The 19,167-nt window shown below is 41.3% G+C and overlaps 1 protein-coding gene across 2 annotated transcripts in view; it reads right to left on the bottom strand.

Moving 5' to 3' along the window:
- Positions 1 to 473: 473 nt before the first annotated feature.
- LOC125242623 (V-type proton ATPase 116 kDa subunit a 1-like) overlaps positions 474 to 19,167 on the bottom strand; it is a 70,291-nt gene continuing 51,597 nt past the window's right edge. For both annotated transcript variants that reach the window (XM_048151430.1, XM_048151429.1), the window contains exons 6-14: positions 10,014 to 10,226; positions 7,416 to 7,566; positions 5,859 to 6,232; positions 5,394 to 5,503; positions 4,912 to 5,039; positions 4,347 to 4,564; positions 3,734 to 3,905; positions 3,048 to 3,216; positions 474 to 2,284 (exon numbers count right to left, since the gene is read on the bottom strand). In XM_048151430.1, coding sequence (XP_048007387.1) covers positions 2,146 to 2,284; positions 3,048 to 3,216; positions 3,734 to 3,905; positions 4,347 to 4,564; positions 4,912 to 5,039; positions 5,394 to 5,503; positions 5,859 to 6,232; positions 7,416 to 7,566; positions 10,014 to 10,226 — 1,674 coding nt within the window. In that variant the 3' untranslated portion in view covers positions 474 to 2,145. The remainder of the gene's footprint in view (positions 2,285 to 3,047; positions 3,217 to 3,733; positions 3,906 to 4,346; positions 4,565 to 4,911; positions 5,040 to 5,393; positions 5,504 to 5,858; positions 6,233 to 7,415; positions 7,567 to 10,013; positions 10,227 to 19,167) is intronic.

The raw sequence follows: 19,167 nt of genomic DNA, 5'->3' as shown, positions 1-19,167 counted from the left end.
TCTAAGATATATTCTTTATATCGTCGATATTACTTAAATCTAAAATATATTAATGATATATCTCGCAATATTTGTTCAAACGTTGAAATACTAAGCCTAAAAGTAAAAAAGGTCTTTTCAACAAATTGCTTATCTTAAAATTAGCGGTGTGCATTCATGGTTTCCGTTCAGGTATACTCTTGGTCGTCGACTCGTTCGTTTTTCGTCACGTTCCTAAATTTGTCCGATTCTGCTTTCGTCAGCCATTCTTTATTCGTCACGATCATGGTCTTTCTCAACTACAGTAAATTTCGTTGTTCATCTTTATCTTAATTCGTTTCGTTCTGTACTCGTCATAATCTTCTTCCGGCATGTTCGCTGTTAAATCTATGTTTTTCGTGTTTTTTCGTATTCTTAGGTCGATACCAACTTAGAATATGACCAAATACGAAATGGCGAAAAACGATTGAGTCGAAATAAGAAAAAAGCCAACAACTCATTATGGTCAAAGACGATAATGACTGCAGACTAAGTTGACGAATGAAGAATGGCTGACGAAAGCAGAATCGGGCTTTAGGAACGTGACGAAAAACGAACGAGTCGACCCAAGAGTATACCTCCGTTCAAACAAATCTTTCAAATTATAAATTCCTTTAAACATTTTTTCTTATCTTTCTATCACTCTTGCTTGACGTCTGATTGAGAGATAAAGGCAATTAGGTAGATGAAAGTAAGATCAAAAAGGTTATATTAGGTGACCATTCTTATAAACTTTGTGATCTTTCTTTTTTCTGAAGTGCGGCACCTACTTGACCTTTGATAAAGTTCTTTGGATTTGTGTAGAATTGAACACAGACTCCAAAGTGTGTCTTGTACGGTATTGTTGAGTTTATTAACCATGTAAACATTGTAAACTATGTTACACACTGTCATACACATTACTACGTATACTTACAAACATAATTTTGTGAGGAGAGTAAAATAAATTGTTCTCAAGAAAAATTGAGGATTCATTACAAATATTTGCTTCAAAGTTTCTCATGTCTTACGTAAATTTACTGCACGTAAATAGGCTAGTTTCCTACTAGTAAAATTAGCTTCTTTTTAAGAACTGTCAAAACGATTTAATAATATGGAATTACTATGAAATATACTGAGGAGTGACGTCACGATCAATTAATTTACTTTATATCTTTCTTGCTGACTTATTATGTTTAAACATAACTACTGTCCATACCTATAATTATTTCTTCTAATTACTTTACGTGGTGCTTTAGTTCGTGCACTGCATAACATATTTTATTTTAAGTATAGGAAACTAGCCTATTCTCATTTTTTGGTAATGTAAGTATTATTTTATAATGTCTGTAAGTATTCTTAGAATAGTATTCAGTAAGAATGATTGTTTGTATATCAAAATCGAGTATTATAATGAGTATAATGACCCAAAATATGTGGATAGTTCGTTGTATGCCGATGACGGTGTTGAAGAACTTATTAATATAAGAAAGTCTTTTACAAGCGATATGCTTATTCTAGCCGGCCAGCTTCAAATCTTTCAATGAATTCTGTACCTATATGTTTACACGATATGCCGTTCGTACAAGAAACAGACAAATACATGATTCCATCAAAAAAATATATGAAAAAAAGCGTCATGACTATCATGAGGCTTATAAGTTATCAGAATAACGTAATTCATCAACGACAATTAACCATAGCATTCTGTCTTTGATTCTTCTCTGAGTTTACGACCAAAACTTAAAAGTCTAAAAAAACTGCTTCCCTTTACATCGAATAGAAAAGGCACTAACGATTTTTAAATTTTTCACTACCAAGTGGTGGTATGTCAGCATTTTGTGTAATATCTCCAAGATCTCCTGAGCTGTGCTAAAGATTTTTCGGCAATAATTATTGGCGGTATATCCTCTACAGTTACGGATGGTTTGGTGCAACCATGCAACATTAAGTGTTACCGAATTTAGAGATCGCTGTTTTTTTTGTATGGGAAATTCCATAGACTTTTGCTGCGTGACTTTGACGTGTCTGTTAACTCTGGTTGATGCTGGCCTTTCACCGGGGCTAGGGAGGCCATACTGTACGATAATACTCTTTATTATACTGTGGCTGAGCTGACCGGTGTCTTACAATTCTTACACTAGGGCTCTAATGGCTGACAGGCGACTCCGGCGGTGGACTGGCCGCCTGTCCCATCTCGTCGTCCTCCGTTTCTAAGATGGCGGAGAAGGAGAACGGCATAAACGGGTAGCCCTGCCCTTCGTAGAACTTGCTCATGAACTCCACCCTGGAAAGATAATGAAAATTTAGAGTATGATACATTGATAATAAACAAGCGTAATAACTTGTCTTCGTCGGCAGAATAGATGGAGTGTTGCGGGGTCGGAGAGTAAACAACCGTACCTACTGCTCTTTATCTAGTTTATTACTCATTTGACGAGGTGATGCGCTTACATATATTACAAGCTGACGTAGGGAAAAGACCTTTAGGCCGATGTGAGATCAGCAGGTCACATCTGCCGTATACTTCTACTTAGATAGGTGGGTAAATATAGCCACCAAGTGGATGCCGCAAAACAGTAGGTACTGTGGCAGGCCCAGGCGAAGATAATCACTAAATGCACTGAATTTATGAGTTGGATGCTTTCCTATCTTCAACATCACTATCAGCGTCACTCTAGTCCAAAATAAAATTCTCCGTATAGCATGTATCTCATGGATAGGGTCAATTCGGTAAGAGAAGAGTTATAGAATCTATTGGACCTAATACATTTCACTACTCTTTACGCACTGACCCTATGGGTTCTTGTTGGCCTGTTTCTGGCCAGGCCCCGTAGCCGAATGGCATTTCTCCGACGCGAAACGAAAACGAAACGCCGCGAAAGGTAGTCTGGCTCTGTCGCCAATACGCAGGCAGATATCTACTAGCGTTTCGTTTTGTGAGCGTTTGTGCCATTCGGCTACGCACCCAGGCGTCCCTACACTACAACTACATGGGTTCTTGTTGTTGTTCAGTGTCTTCTTTACAGTCTAAAAAGTATTCTTCTTACCAATGCAACCGCAGCGTGTGCAGGAACGCGGAGAGCCCCTCCATCAGCACCAAGATCGCGAGCGTGAAGAACGCCCAGATGGCGAACACGAAGTACATCACGAACCCCTTCACGGGGAACGTGCCCAGCCCGTTCACTAGCACTCGCTGCCAGAGGACTGCTGAGAGCTCTGCAAAGAAAGATGATTGTAAAATTCTAAGTGGTTTGCTTACATTCGCTAGAGGATTCTGACGATTTCTTCCAACACTATAAAACGGAGATGAGCAATGCAGGCGATTAAGAAATAAATAGTTAAGTTGCTTGCCAATTGGGTGGACATATTATTTAGAACTATACTTTAAAGCGTTTACCTATATTTAAAAAATTGGTCGAGTATTCGCTCGGTAAATCACTGGTGCAGGACACACATGTTTCACAGTTGGCAACTGCCAAAAAGATGACGATGTCGTCCCACGAAAGTTCATATTCCCATACTACGAACTTCGCAGAAGATTAGCCAATAAATTACTTACGTACATGCGCAAGTGAGGAGACCCATAATCGCAGATACGAGGCCGTATGGAAAACGGTACCAAGCACTCATTCTATGGTATAAATTGTCTATGTGATCAGCATCTTGACTTACTTCGATCAAAAAAGAGTGACAAAGACAGCACTACCAATAACTCAAAGATCTAGTAACTTACGTGCATGCGCGAGTGAGAGCGCCCACAGTCGCAGATATGAGGCGGTGTGGGAGACAGTGCCCAGCACGTATTCTATGGTGTGTATGGCTTGTGTGATCAACATCTCGCCCATGCCTCCGTCGTGGGGGTCTTTCTCTGTGGCTTCACCGCTTTCCACTCCTTGTTGGTATTTCTGAAAATATTTGCGACAATTAAGAAAGAGGTTTTAAAACTATACTCACAATAGGACTTCTCATAATAGTCAGAAGTTGTTTTGCTTTATTAGACTTCCAAAACTTGGACGCTGAACTTTGCTCCTAGAACTCAAAAATTCGCGTCCCCAATGATAAGATTAGGTCTTTAGGTGGGTGGATGGAGGGAGGAGAGGGAGTTATGAGTGTCAGTCATAACCAAATTTTTCTATATCAGCAAATCCGGCAGAATTTCAAGCCTCGTGAAGGCTGAAAATCGAGTTCCGCGTAGGGCCAAAGATCCGAAGGGAAAAAGGAAGACGAGTGACGTACTCCCGGGGAATTTGGAGTTTGAACAAGTCTCGATACTGAAAGTGCCTTAGGAAAGCGACACTTGGGACCAGATGCAATAATAAAAACACGCAGCATAGTCAGTTACTCACCCTTCGTTTCCTCTCTGCCATCACATGGTATATCGGCTTCCCAAACAGCATGACAGGAACACATAGCAGAGCTATAGCAATGAACGTGGACTGCAGCGGACCCTGTCCAGGGAATATGTAGGCTTCACATGGAGGTTTCGCCTTTGTCTCAGTCATGAGCATCATGTTGATGAAGAGAATCAGAACAGAGGGTGCGCAGTGTGTGTTGAAGGCGGGATCTGGAATTTGCAGTGTTATATTGTAGAAACTATCAAAAATTGTCAAATGTTGCTAACGTTCGGGGAGAAATGACAAAAATCCAAGAAGCAATTGATCTGATATTTCCTTCAGTATTGTAACGATCCTGGATGATGTTCGATTGAACGTGAAGCTGTCTGTTATCATTCGAATCCAGATCAAATCCAAAAATACTTATATCACGTCAAAGTCAATTTTTGTAATTTTGTTGTGAGAGGTTTTCGTGCGAGCCTGAACCATTTCGATTCTGAACTCTAGTATTTGTTTCTATTTCTCTAATTATAAATAAGTACTAAGTAAGTAGTATAATTGAAGAGCTTTTACATACCTGGCGAAATAGCTGAATACATCGTCCACTTCATAAACATCAGTATACAAAGGTACCAAAACAGCAGCAACAAGAACAGTATCTGCGGTATGTACTGTAAGTATATCATCTGCTGCTTCTTCAGGAAGCTGTTGAACGGAAATATTGATTACTTCTGTTGCCATCTTCAAAGTATTAATTACATTTTACTACGCTCAAAATTCTCTTTGAATACCATTTTCTTATTTAAAGTAATTACATTACACATATCATCAATGGCATCCGAAACAAATTATTTATCTGTTTTTGAATAATTATCGCTTTAATTTGTAGATTTTCAAATAACACGAATTAGATAATTTAGTTTTTTACTAAGCTACATATTACAATTACTTGGATTGCAAGAACTTTACCAATGCAAATTTTAAAGGCAGTATTAATGTAGGTCTTCAAAAAGAATGTCGAGCATATTTGGTCTAGTTTTCTATGAATACAGTAATTACTTGAAGTTTACCACACTCATTGTTACACCGAACGCCATATGTATCACTCCAAATATAATTGACAGTTTCATCTTGAATGAGTTTAGGAATATTATGTTATTCTCTGCAAACTGGAAAATAAACAATACAATACATTTTATTTAAAACATCACAAATATATTATATGCTAGGTATTTCATAAAAGAGATCTTAACAAACCTTACCACATAAGTGTGATTCAATCTAACCAAAAATTTCAGAATAAGCTCATAAATTTTATAGGAAAGACAATCCATACTAATATTATAAATGGGAAAGTGTGTGTGTCTGTTTGTTTGTCCGTCTTTCACGGCAAAACGGAGCGACGGATTGACGTGATTTTTTAAGTGGAGATAGTTGAAGGGATGGAGAGTGACATAGGCTACTTTTTGTCTCTTTCTAACGCGTGCGAAGCCGCGGGCAAAAGCTAGTAATTTATAAACTCACTTGCCACACTGGATCCAACCCGAATGGATAAGGAACTTGCACATACGCTTCCGCCGGCTCCAAATCAAAAGCATGACTCGAATTCAGCGTCTCTGCGTCATACAAATTCTTCCAACTACTCCCAAAGATATTCAAACTCTTAGAGAACATATCGTTGTATATTAAGCCAGTGTACATGGAGAATATGCCCATTAGAAGGATGATGTAGCGGCCAGCAAAGAAGATGTTCCAGATTTCGTTGTCACTCTTGACTTTGAGGAACCGCTTCTCCATGATGACGAGGGTGGCGGCGAAGGCGGTCATGAGGATTCCGTGGCCGAAGTCACCGAACATCACGGCGAAGAGAAAAGGGAATGTTATGATTGTGTATAGAGCTGAAACAAACGAAGAAACATTCAATTTAGATGCTTCTAAACTATAATCCTACAGAGTTAATTAAACTTGTTGAAGATTTTAAGATACCTACTTAGGATGGTATGTCTTGTTGAAGTAACCTTCAATATTTGTGCCACTGTTTGTTAAATCAATAGTGTTACTCACACACCATAAAACGAGCCATTAATAAAACTTATTTGCATAAAATATAGTGGGGTAGCGTACGATATACTACCTAATACAACAACGTGAGGTTGACATTTTTATTAGTTTCCGGAGTAGCCGGTATCAAGGCCTCGCCTCGTTGGCGTCGAAATATTACAGATCATTGTAATCGATGTAAGCTTTTAAACCTAAATCGTATTTAGTTTACAATGTAATAAAGCAAATTGTTATAATTGAATCAGGAGGCAAATATCTTCTGATGAAATGAGTCTTTATTTTAAAGTAGACGAAAAATAGTTAATGAAAGCTAATCGAAGCCAAGCGAATGCTAAGCGAAGTTTATGAAGTACAATGAGGATTGAATACCCGCCAGATAGTCTGGAGAGATTAATAATGACGGGCAAAGTTGATGGCACGAGACCCAGGCCCCCACTGATAGTGTGTTCAAATGACTGCACCCGTGCGATTAAAACTGCACGAGGCCATGCGTTTGGCGAGGAATAGATGTCTATGGATGGACCTAGTCTTCAACAGAATGACACGATGTCACGATCCTGAGTAGGGGGAACGACTTTCAAGGAGTGGAATTCCTTGCCGGCGGCTATATTTCCGAGCTCATGTAACCCGGAAACCTTAAAATCAAGAGTGAGCACACTGAGAGAAAATACAACCAGTTTTCATGTTCGTTCAACAAGTTTTTTGGTTAAAATAGCGCCTACGTGCTCTTTGGTTCAAACAACAAGCTACTTGTCATTTGAATCGGCAATATATTTGAATCAACAAGTCGAATTTATAACAACAACCTGACACATATTGTTTTAAACATACGTTTGGCTGATTCAAACGGATAAACCGCAACAAGTCGAACTTGTTAAATTCACAATGCAAATTTCTCTCAGTGCAGGCATCTTCTGGGCGACCTCACTCCATCGTAGGCCACGTCTTTGCCTTTGGCTAGTCTGTGCCCAAGAGTAAACCCTTTTATAATAATAAAAAAAAAACTTTTGAAGAAGTTACCTGGGTTGACTTCCCTGTAGCTCGCGATTCCATAGGAATCAATGAGGGTCTGGAAGCCGGTAGTGAACTTGTTGGTGCGGTTGTAGGTGGGGGGCACCTCCAATGTGGGCACGTGGTGCATGATGGAGGGGATTAGGCTGCCTGTGGCTCTCTGAGGAAGAAACACGGATATAACTTAACAATTAAATAACACATACATATAATCACGTCTGTATTCCATAAAGGGGTAGGCAGAACACAAGAACTACTAAGTTTCAGTGCCACTCTTGGCAAAAAGGGGTTGAAAGTTATCCGAATTGTGACATTGCAGTGACAGGTTGCCAGCCTCTCGCCTACGCCACAGTTTAACCCATATCCCACAGTCCACTTCTACGACACCCACTGGAAGAAAAGGGGTGGTGAAATTCTTAACTCGTCACCACACGGGGCAGTTAAATAAGTAATCATTTGATACACATGGTCAAAATAAATCGCAGACCGGTTCCGACTTAACGCTTTAGACTATGGTAAGTGTATTTAGTAACAATTTTTAAGAAAAAAAAGACCGCCTTCCTTTGGGGTTCTCGTGATAAATACTTTCAAATGATGGATCATGTTATCAATTCGTCTGTATATTTTGTAATGTTTGTTATTCGATATCTCCATCATTTCTGAACCAATTTTGAAATTTGGATGATTCTGAAGTACTTACAGATGAGAATGATTATCAGAACGGAACTAACCAAGGGCGGCTCACTCTTCATCAGCAGTTCCACTGCACCAAATGTCACTGTTCTGGACGTAAGTGCATGCTGTTCTTATAAAAATACCAAGATCACTATAAGTGTGCCGTTCAGATTTGAGGAGTTCCGTTCTGACCATCATCAGCTGTTTCACTGCACGAAGTGTCACTGTTCTGGACGTAAGTGCATGCTGTTCTTATAAAAATACCAAAGTCACTATAAGTGTGCCGTTCAGATTTGAGGAGTTCCATTCTGACCATCATCAGGAGTTCCACTGCACCAAATGTCACTGTTCCGTACGTAAATGCATGCTGTTCCTTTAAAAACACAAAAATCACCATATGTATGCCTTTCAGATTTGAGGAGTTCCCTCGATTTCTCCAGGATCCCACCACCAGAACTGGGTTCTGAGAAAAATGGGACCAATCTGTATGCATATATTCAATCAAAAAAAAAATTTTTCAAAATCGGTCCAGTAACGTTGGAGATATCGAGGAACAAATATAAAAAAAAAATACAGACGAATTGAGAACCCCTTCCCTTGAGATTTGGAAGGCGGTTGAAAAGGAGGCAAACAATGAAATTGTCGCAACCGTACCAGGGTGGCTAGCCGAATGGCACAATCGCTCACGAAACGCTCACGAAACGAAGCGCTAGTAGATATCTATCTCTATCGCGCTTGCATATTGGCGCGACAGAGCCAGCGGCGTATCGCTTTCGTTTGGCGTCGAAGAAATGCCATTCGGCTACGGGGCCTGGCCTTGTCTCAAGCGACCAAAATGTAATTTCCGTAAAATTTGTACTGTCGGCGAGATTCACTTCTATGTTTGTTGTCAAAACAACAACAACTAATAGCACAAAATAGGTTCTCTGTTCCGGTTCCTGTTATCCATATTATTTTATAATATAGAGGTAATATTATTATAAATGGGTTGAAGGGATGGACACTGACATAGGCTACTTTTTGTCTCTTTCTAACGCGAGCGAAGCCTCGGGCAAAAGCTAGTACGTAATAAAAACATAGAAAACAACGAGTCACTTTGTGTAAACGTAACTGTATATCTCATTAATCTCGTTTTAAATGCAGACAAATCTTTTGTTTTATTTTAAATGGACACAAAGCCGTGGATTTCCTGCAATTGCGAAAACACCTGTATCTACTCTATGAAGGTAATTATATGAAATGACATCATTATGCAAATGATAAACTTAAACATAAAGTAATATCATAATAAGTCTATCGTTTGTAGCGTAATATTATGCCTCCACCATGGCAATGAACAATTATTTGTTAAGCGATGAGATGCCATTTAAGTGTTGTCTCTCTTATGTATTTTCTATTTGTTTTTAAATATGTTGATATATGGCCTTCTCTTTGGCAACGGCTACGATCTAGTCATTACTGTTTTACTTTAATATCTCACATAATTCAGCACAGCGGATATCATCTCGCTCGAATCTAGTGCAGAGCCCAACTGGGGTAGCACCTCCGCCTTACAGAAGACCGCAGCCAAATAGCACTATAGACCCTACTCATAGTCTTGTGTTCTTCCCGGTGAGTAAGGCTGCCAGAGTTCAATGAGGGTGCGGTGTGCTGATGACGGGAGGACTTACGGAACTGACTTATTCCGTCTATTGTCATTTGAGTCGTCGGCAACTCGAACCCTCCTTGGAACTTGTACACTCCTTTTTGCTGTGTATTTAACTCAGTACAAGTTTCTAATGGGGTGGCAACGCGCATATGACACTCTTTGAGTTGCAGGCGTCCATAGGTTACGGTGACCGCTTTTCATCAGGCGGGCAGTACGCTTGTTTGCCACCGACGTAGTATAAAAAAAATGATTCAAATTCCCATGTGCAAATAAAGTTGACTTACCACTCCATCATCCAATGCTTTTTGAAGCGTCGACAGATCTCTCCGTGGCACCCAGCATTCTGCTATAAGGCACTTCTTGACTATATCCATACTGAACATGTTCAGTGTGTGGTATATGGCCTTCTCTTTACGAACTGCTACCATCCACGTGCTGATGTCTCGGGCTATGTTTTGGAGGACGAGGCGGCGGTGGTTTTCCGTTTGTTGTAAAACCTGAAAGTGTTGAGGCAAAAAGTTAGATGAAGTTATGAATATAGTATTATTCTGGGAGGAATAATCGAAAAAGAGTGTTATGAAATCTTCACTAGCCGTAGAAGAGAGCACTATGATTGTTTGTCATATCCATAGTATGTATACTTCTAAGAAGTACTGGTCGTTTATACGCCTCACGTAAGACAAGGAGCATAGTTAAACGAAATCTAAATGCTGTAGTCTCACAGTACGTTTCCAGGTATTAAAATGTCATAAAAACATTTAAATGCTACGTCGTGACACGGTGCATTTCAAGATAACTTGATGATAAATCCTCAAGAAATCCAATTCTGTTAGTTAGTTGGCTGCTGATGAAATGTCTGGAGATTTCAACCAGAATCAACAATGGAGCAAAGATTTATCACATTTCGGTCTTAGGCATTTCATGGTAAGGCTGCGTGTAAACATCTATTCATCATTAAGGTACTATCAGCAGCAATAGTGAATGGAGAAATTATAAAATTATGAATGAATTCATTGATTAATTCCCCATGAACTTTTGCAGCTGATAGTACTTTTAGTTTCGAGTTGCGTATTCAATCGATTTGTTCGAGTATTTCCGATTATCTCCTTGGTTAGGTCCTGAAATGGAAGGGAAAGGCAATGAAGAGCGGTGGCTTCCTTCTGCGAGGACGTGATGGTGCAGAAAGAGGCGGTTTTAGTGGGAAAACCATGGGTCTCGTCAGCTTAGAGAGTTCCACATTAACCATCCCAGGGTACGTCGCCGAATGGCACAAACGCTCACGAAACGCTCACGAAACGAAACGTTCGTAATAGATATCTATCTCTATCGCTCTTGCGTATTGGCGCGACAGAGCCAAACTACCTTTCGTTTGTTTTCGTTTCGCGTCGCAGAAATGCCATTCGGTTACGGCACCAGGCCTGTCCCCGCGTCTAGGTGGTATCCGTAATGCATTTCCCCTCCTAAAATAAGAACCCAAAATGATTTGACTAATAGTCGTATCAAAACAAGACAGTGACTATAATATGTTGTTTAAACAGAATCGCTCTGTCTCAAATAACATCGACTAACCACATTGCAATTCCTCAGAAGCAATGGAAGGATTATTGCGAAAGTACCCGTTGTCAATGGTGAATAAAAATATCCGCAACGAATTAAGTTATTAATTAATTATATTATAATAGAACGATTCGCGAGTGTGCAGTGCAAGGAAAGAGAGAACCAAGCTTTGCAAGGGTGGCCACCCGATAAACTCTCGAGACGACAACATCGGTGAGTTTGGCTCCCCATCAATCTCCATAATTTTATTTTCCGTTTTGTTTTATTTTATTACAATAGTTCGTTAGGAACTTCGTATCCGCAGGTCCTTCAACATTTCTGGTCTTCGAACCTGATTCTCTTCCCTGTTCCCCTATTTTCTCCTCATACATTCATTGCGAATCGTTCTCCTCCCGCACCGCCCGTATAAATATTACCTAAATTATTCTTACTTACTCGCTCCCGCAGTTTAGGTATTTATTTATACGTGTATAACTTTATTCGTCGCTCCGCCCTTATAAATTATTTACCTAAATATATATTATTAACCGCACCCGCAATTTAGGTATACGTTTATAAGAGTTTATCCTTCATAGGAACGTAAATTGATTTACCGCATATTTAACCCTTCTCATGCAATATGGCAAAAGAAACAAAAGCCGAAAGCGTTGACAGCTGGTGTTATGAAGACGAGTTGTCAATGCTTGAAGCAAAACGCAACGTCTTCTTTGAACTCGTCCAGGGTATTTATAAAAAGTCGCTAGTTGCCGATACAGATGCAGTGAGTCGCGAAAGTTTTCTTGACGCTGCTGACACTATTGACGAACTTCGGACGGAGTTCAAAGAAGTGGTAAATGAGTACAACCGCACGCTACTGAGGACTAAGACGGCTGCTGTCCCTAACTATCAGCCGCTCATAGCCTTTGAAGATTTGTACTGCCGCATCAGGAGAGTGGTCAAGCGACTGCAACCAGCCGCACCGCCGGCCTCTTCGCCGCCTTTATCGGTGGAGAGAGCTAGACCTTCTTTGCCAACGATGAAACTGGTAGCGTTTGATGGAGACATACGTAACTGGCCGCTGTTCTACGCTAGTTTTAAATCGAGAGTGCACGACAATCTGTCACTTACCGACGAGGAGAAGCTGTTTTATTTAATTGGGAAATTGTCACCAAAAGCTCAAGCCGTCTTTGCAGGCATAACTCCGAGCGCTGACAATTATCAGCTTATTCTAGATAGTCTACTTGACAGATTTCAAGATAAGCGCACTCTTGCCTCGACTTACATGGATCAAATGCTCAATTTGAAGATTAATGGTCCCGCTTCCTCGTCTAACTTCCAGACATTCATTGATACGTTTGTGACAGCTGCGAATGCGCTTAAATCGCTTAAGCTGGATGATTTAAGCGATTTTATGCTTATGCATATAGCTTTAAAGAAGTTAGACCAGGAAACTCTTCGAGCATTTGAGATGCTGCATCGAAATACGAAGTTGCCTACATTTCGCGATCTGTCAGATTTCATGAAAAGTCAGTTTAGGATTTATCAAAACTCGCAACCATGTACCGCCGTCTCCGCCGCCGTAAATCCATCGCGCGAAAAAGGTGTTAAGTCGATTCAACCGCGTAGTGCCGCACCTAAACTACAAAGCTACGTTGCTTGCGCGAGTACTACTAAATGTATTTGTGACAATATTGTCCATGAACATTTATTCAAATGTCCTTCTTTCAACGACTTAACGTCTTCTGATCGCTTCAAACGCGCTAAAGAGCTTAAAGCATGTATTAACTGCTTAAGCATTAAACACCGCACCCGCGAGTGCAATTCCGAGGTGAAATGTCGAGTTTGCCATCAAAAGCATCATACTCTGTTGCATTTTGACAAGAACAAGGATGAAAAAGCTTCGACATCTGATGAGTCAAATGCATCTACAAGCAACGCAGCTAAAACATCCTCGCCACCGGAAAGCACGTCTTGTAACACGTCTATCGTGACGCAAGCACTTGCAGCCTCTAACAATAAAATGTCAAATCAAGACTCAGCATCTTCGTGTGACACGGTTTTGCTGTCCACCGCAAAGGTCATCGTTCGCGACAGTAAGGGTGAAACGCAGGTTATCAAATGTCTGCTTGACACCGCGTCACAAAGTAACTTCATTACTGAAGAATGTTGTAGGCGCTTAGGTTTAACTTTTGATAGGAAACCAAGCTCTGTATTTGGCATTGGAAAAACCAAGAAAATTGTTAAGGGGAACGCAAACGTAAAAGTATTTTCGCGATTCGACGATAATGTCAACTTCGACGTTTCGAGTTTGGTGGTCGATCGCATCACCGACGACCTGCCGTCAGTGCCCGTGGACATGTCAGCACTGACACATGTTCATGGTCTCCCTCTAGCTGACGACACGTTGGATACGCCCGTCGCCATTGATGTACTGGTGGGTGCAACTATATTTCCACATTTGCTGCTGCCGCACATCGTCAAAAGCGAAGTGGACTATATGCCACCAGCTATACAGACGGTACTGGGGTATATTTTAATGGGTTCGGTGCCTGCTTTACAGCCACCGCGTAAATATACTTCAGCTTGTTGTACTTCCGTGGATTCCATGGACCACCTCCTCAAAAAGTTCTGGGAACTTGAGGAAGTATCCGCTCCGCCCGCTCAAAGCCAGGATGACTTTGAATGCGAGGAATATTTCCGCGCCACCACTACGCGCGACGCTAGTGGTAGATATACTGTGGCATTGCCTTTCCGAGATGACGTGTTCAAGCTCGGAGAGTCGCATTCGGCTGCTAAGAGGCGCTTTCTTTGTCTTGAAAGAAAGCTAGAGTCATCGAGTGTGTTACGTGCCGCCTATGACGATATAATTCGTGAATACGTCAGAAGGGTTATATATCGGACGTGACTAACTCTCTCAACGCGAACACCTCTTCAGCCCTCGCATACATAATTCCTCATCATGCTGTCGTGCGTGAGGATAAGACCACTACCAAAGTTCGTATGGTCCTGGACTCGAGTAGCAAGACAACTACAGGCCTGTCGCTGAATGATGTCTTGCACTCAGGGCCCAATCTTCAAGGGGATTTATTTTCAATCCTCTTGAACTTTCGCTTATTCAAAATAGCGCTTTCAGCCGATTGTCGCCAAATGTTTTTACAGATTGGTGTTCGCGAATCGGACCGCCAGTTTCAACGAATCTTATATAGATTCCGCCCGGCAGATCCCATTTTGACATACGAATTTAACCGTGTGTGTTTTGGTATGAAGTCGAGCCCATATCACGCGCTCCGCGTCGTTGGCCAGCTGATTGCAGACGACGGACATAAGTTTCCAATGGCAGCAGCGATCGCATCGTCCTGCACATACATGGATGACGTATGCTTCAGCATTATGTCAGATGATTCGCAACAGCAGGATAAATCTGTTGCTATCGCTGCGGCTAAGGAGCTTATTGACCTATTCAAATGCGGTCAATTTGATCTTGTCAAATGGACCTGCAACTCAGAGACCGTGCTACGTGAGATACCTGCTTCTCATAGGGCTTCCGTAGACTTGGAAATAGACCCAGGAGTCTCGCAAAAGGTCCTTGGCTTGTGTTGGAATAAATCTGGCGATTATTTCCATTTCAAGGTGACAGAGCCAGATCCAACGTGCACTAAAAGGACAATCTTGTCTGCAGTGGCTCGCCTATGGGATAACGTCGGCTTAGTAGCTCCAGTTGTCCTTTACGCAAAACTCCTCATACAGGAGCTTTGGTTGATCAAATGCGACTGGGATGAGACTCCCCGACCCATATTGTAAATTTATGGGAACGATTTTGTTCTGAGTTGCCAAAATTGAATGAAATTCATATACCGCGTCATCTCGGGGTAGTACAAGGTTGTACTATAAACCTCTTAGGCTTCGGTGATGCTTCCGAGCGGGCATATGGAGGTGTAGTTTATCTTCAGGTCATAAACGGGAATGAAGTGACAGTTCGATTGGTGTGTTCCAAGTCGAAGGTCTCTCCCTTGAAGACAGTCTCTGTAGCGAGATTAGAGCTGTGTGCTGCTGTCCTCCTGGCAAAGCTCATGCGGAAGGTGCAAGATAATTTCGAGCCCCGTTACAACATTAACGAGATCTACGCCTTTACCGACTCGAAAGTTGCGCTCTGCTTGATTCAGTCATCACCACACCGCTGGCAAACATTCGTTGCCAATCGCGTTGTTAAGATAATTGAAGCTGTACCGGCCAGCTGCTTCCATCATGTGGCGGGCTTAGAAAATCCCGCGGATTGCTTGTCGCGTGGCCTGACGCCTGCTAAGCTTGTGGATCATCCTTTGTGGTTTACAGGACCGGCTTGGGCATCCAAGCATCCATCAGAATGGCCTTTAAGGGAGCTCGATCGAGAGTCCATCGGAGAAGTGCCGGAGCTTAAGCCTCTTGCACACGCTACTACTACGGATGTGTCAGAGTCACCACTTTATTCCCTCGCGCAGCGGATATCGTCGTGGTCTCGATTACTGCGCATCGTCGTATACGTGTACCGCATCCTTAATCCGAAACCGCTCCCCACGGCCCTTACCCGATCCGACTTAGAGTTTGCTGAAGGCAAAATTCTCTCATCGTTGCAAAACGAACATTTTTGTGACGATATTGAGAAAATTAAGAGCAAGAAATATTGCTCACCTGCTTTACAAAAGCTCAAACCGTTCTTAGACAAAGACGGTCTAATTCGTGTTGGAGGCAGGTTGACAAATACAGACTTGCAGTATTCTCAGAAGCACCCAATTGTGCTCCCGCGACGTGATCATGTAGTCAATATGATCGTTGACTACGTTCACAGAAAGCATTTGCATGCTGGTCCCGAGTCAATGATGACTATACTTAGGCTTCAGTATTGGATTCTGTCGGCTCGTCGTGTCATTCGCGACCGCATTGCCAAATGCAACACTTGTTTCAGAGCGAATCCACAATCGTCTTTTCCGCTCATGGCAGACTTACCGGGCTGTCGCGTGAATCAAGTGGATAAACCGTTTACGCATACAGGGTGTGATTATGCAGGCCCTCTGCAATATACGCCTACTCGTGGCAGAGGAGTGAAGAGTCGCAAGGCTTGGTTATGTATTTTCACTTGCCTCACTACGCGCTGTCTTCACATTGAGATAGCGACGGAATTGAGTACCGCCAACTTCATGGCTGCATTAAAGCGCTTTTTGGCACGCCGTGGTCCCGTCCAATGCATGTATTCGGACAATGGAACCAATTTCGTTGGCGCCAATTCTTATATGCGTGACCTCTACAAGTTCTTGGATGCTCATCGTCCACTTATAGAGATGGAACTAGCGGAGAACCGCATTGATTGGAAGTTCATCCCTCCTGCTTCTGCTCATTTTGGAGGCGCATGGGAGTCTATGGTGAAAATAGTAAAAAATCACCTTTTCAAGGTGATCGGTACGCAAATACTGACGTACGAAGAACTTCTAACGACGCTTGCTCAGATAGAAGCGCTCGTTAATTCCCGGCCTCTAACAGCCTTGAGCAGTGACCCCGCTGAGCCATCAGCTCTTACTCCTGCTCATTTTCTCCATACTGCTCCACTGTTGTCGTTACCTACTCCATTGGTCGAGTCAGGTAACTTACGTGAACGACATGCCCTCCTAGATAGGATAGTGCAGTCTTTCTGGCAACGATGGCGAGCAGAGTATCTGCATCAGTTGCAATCTCGAGCTAAATGGACAACGCCATCAGTTCCCATCGCAATTGGCACAGTAGTCGTCATTAAAGTAGATAATGCGCCGCCATTCTCATGGCCATTGGGTGTTGTAGACGCAGTGCATCCTTCAAAGGACGGCTCAACCCGCGTTGTTACTGTCAGGACAAGTAAAGGAAGTTTCGTCCGTCCTGTCGTGCGGTTGTGTCCTTTGCCTAACCAGTAATGGAATGGGTATTATGTTAGAATAATATTATTTTTTTCGCTATTATTTTACTCGAAGAAAAGGGTCATTATTTATTTATTTTATTTAGTACTTCTTTCCTTTAAAGGAACCCTTTAAAGCCGGGGAGAAATGTTCGCGCCCTTTTCATTCATTATCATTCATATCGTCCATCCCGCTCGCTCTTCCTTATGATAGGTTCAACCTCATTTTTAATTGTCATGTCACCCGCCTCTTTGCCAAACTTCTTAAAAAATATAAAATACGTCAAGTGTCAATCCGCAAAAAGAAAGTCGTTGTCAATGGTGAATAAAAATATCCGCAACGAATTAAGTTATTAATTAATTATATTATAATAGAACGATTCGCGAGTGTGCAGTGCAAGGAAAGAGAGAACCAAGCTTTGCAAGGGTGGCCACCCGATAAACTCTCGAGACGACAACATCGGTGAGTTTGGCTCCCCATCAATCTCCATAATTTTATTTTCCGTTTTGTTTTATTTTATTACAATAGTTCGTTAGGAACTTCGTATCCGCAGGTCCTTCAACAGTACCGATAAGGCTTATTGGCTCTTCATTACGATAAGAGAAAGACGAGTACAATGCTTTCTTGAGTTTTCGTTTGGTCAATGATCAATACTCTGGTAATTACAGCGAGGTATATGCTTAGGACCGAATTGTCCTAAGCATACTCATATGCTCTATGCAATATCGTTTAAAAAGTATTTAAGTTTTGCTAGCTAGGAGGGATGTCACATGTAATATAACGTCACTACTTTTTAAAAAACTTGTATCTTCGTCTGTCAATGAAAAGAAAATTGTAGTAAGTATGTTTGGAATGCATATAGACTTACTGCGTTTTAACTTTGAGGAACAGCGTGAGATACGAGATTTTTTAAAAGTAGTGACGATAATATAAATGGTTAGGGTCTTTAATTTTAAATATTAAAATTTTGTTGAGAAGCGATTTGTAATTATTGATCCAGCAGGTAATTAATTTGATTCTGCTAGCGAATAAAGGAGCCTATAAACTACTAGTTTGCCAGACGATTTAAATCCTGTCAGTTATTCGCCTAGCTTTTCACAAGTAACTGATAATCTGAAGTAGTAATCTGTGGACCTCTTTAATCATTGGCCTATGGACTGTGTGTTGTTTAAAGCCTGGCGTCCACTAGGCACGCCGAGTCATTAATTCACCTTTTGCATTTATTATGAAACTGCTTCCATTAGCGACGCGTCGAATCGAATTCACCGTTCATAGTAAATGTATGGAGGACTCGATTCGACTCTACTCCTATCATCAGTCTATTAAAATTACGAATGCAATTTTTTGATAAAAGACTTTTAAGCATATTTTCAAGCCTTTCAGACGTTGCGGCATTGCACATTATACAATCGTATAATAATTTAAAGAGTAACTAATAAACTCTTATTCAGGAGTTCAACTACTATAATATGAAGTGTGATATTAAAGCAGTTTACCATTTTAAAACAATCAACTTATTGTACGCGTGCGTTACGTTTGTTCTTTATCAACATTATAATGTGTGCGGATTATCAGAAGTATTATATTATTTTCTATATTGTGAATTGTTATGTCTAAATCGAGCGAGGCAATTGCACTATGTTTTATAGTATAAGTATTGCCCTATGATCCACATTCTTTTTCTAAAGTTTCTACAATATAATATCTTAATTTGTTTGTATGGATCCCTCTCTGGGTGAAGGCCTCACCCAGCGACAGGGCATGGGTAGAGCATAGCCTGGATGCCGTGGCCGTCGGACCACGTCGGACGTCACTATGACCAGACCTATTTACTTATAATATATACTGGAGTACTGACTTCTTATTAGGAAATGTTTTCTTACCACTTGGTCTTACAAAATCCTGTATTCTAGTAGCAACACCAGCTAGCATGTCCAGATGTTCCTTGCACATGGCAGGGCATAGGCAGATTGTTTGGAAGCCGTGGCAAACTTTCTTTACT

This window comes from Leguminivora glycinivorella, chromosome 3, assembly GCF_023078275.1.
Source record: "Leguminivora glycinivorella isolate SPB_JAAS2020 chromosome 3, LegGlyc_1.1, whole genome shotgun sequence".
Taxonomy (NCBI): domain Eukaryota; kingdom Metazoa; phylum Arthropoda; class Insecta; order Lepidoptera; family Tortricidae; genus Leguminivora; species Leguminivora glycinivorella.
The sequence above is the reverse complement of the archived record's forward strand: the minus strand, read 5'-3'. Positions and strand labels throughout refer to the sequence as shown.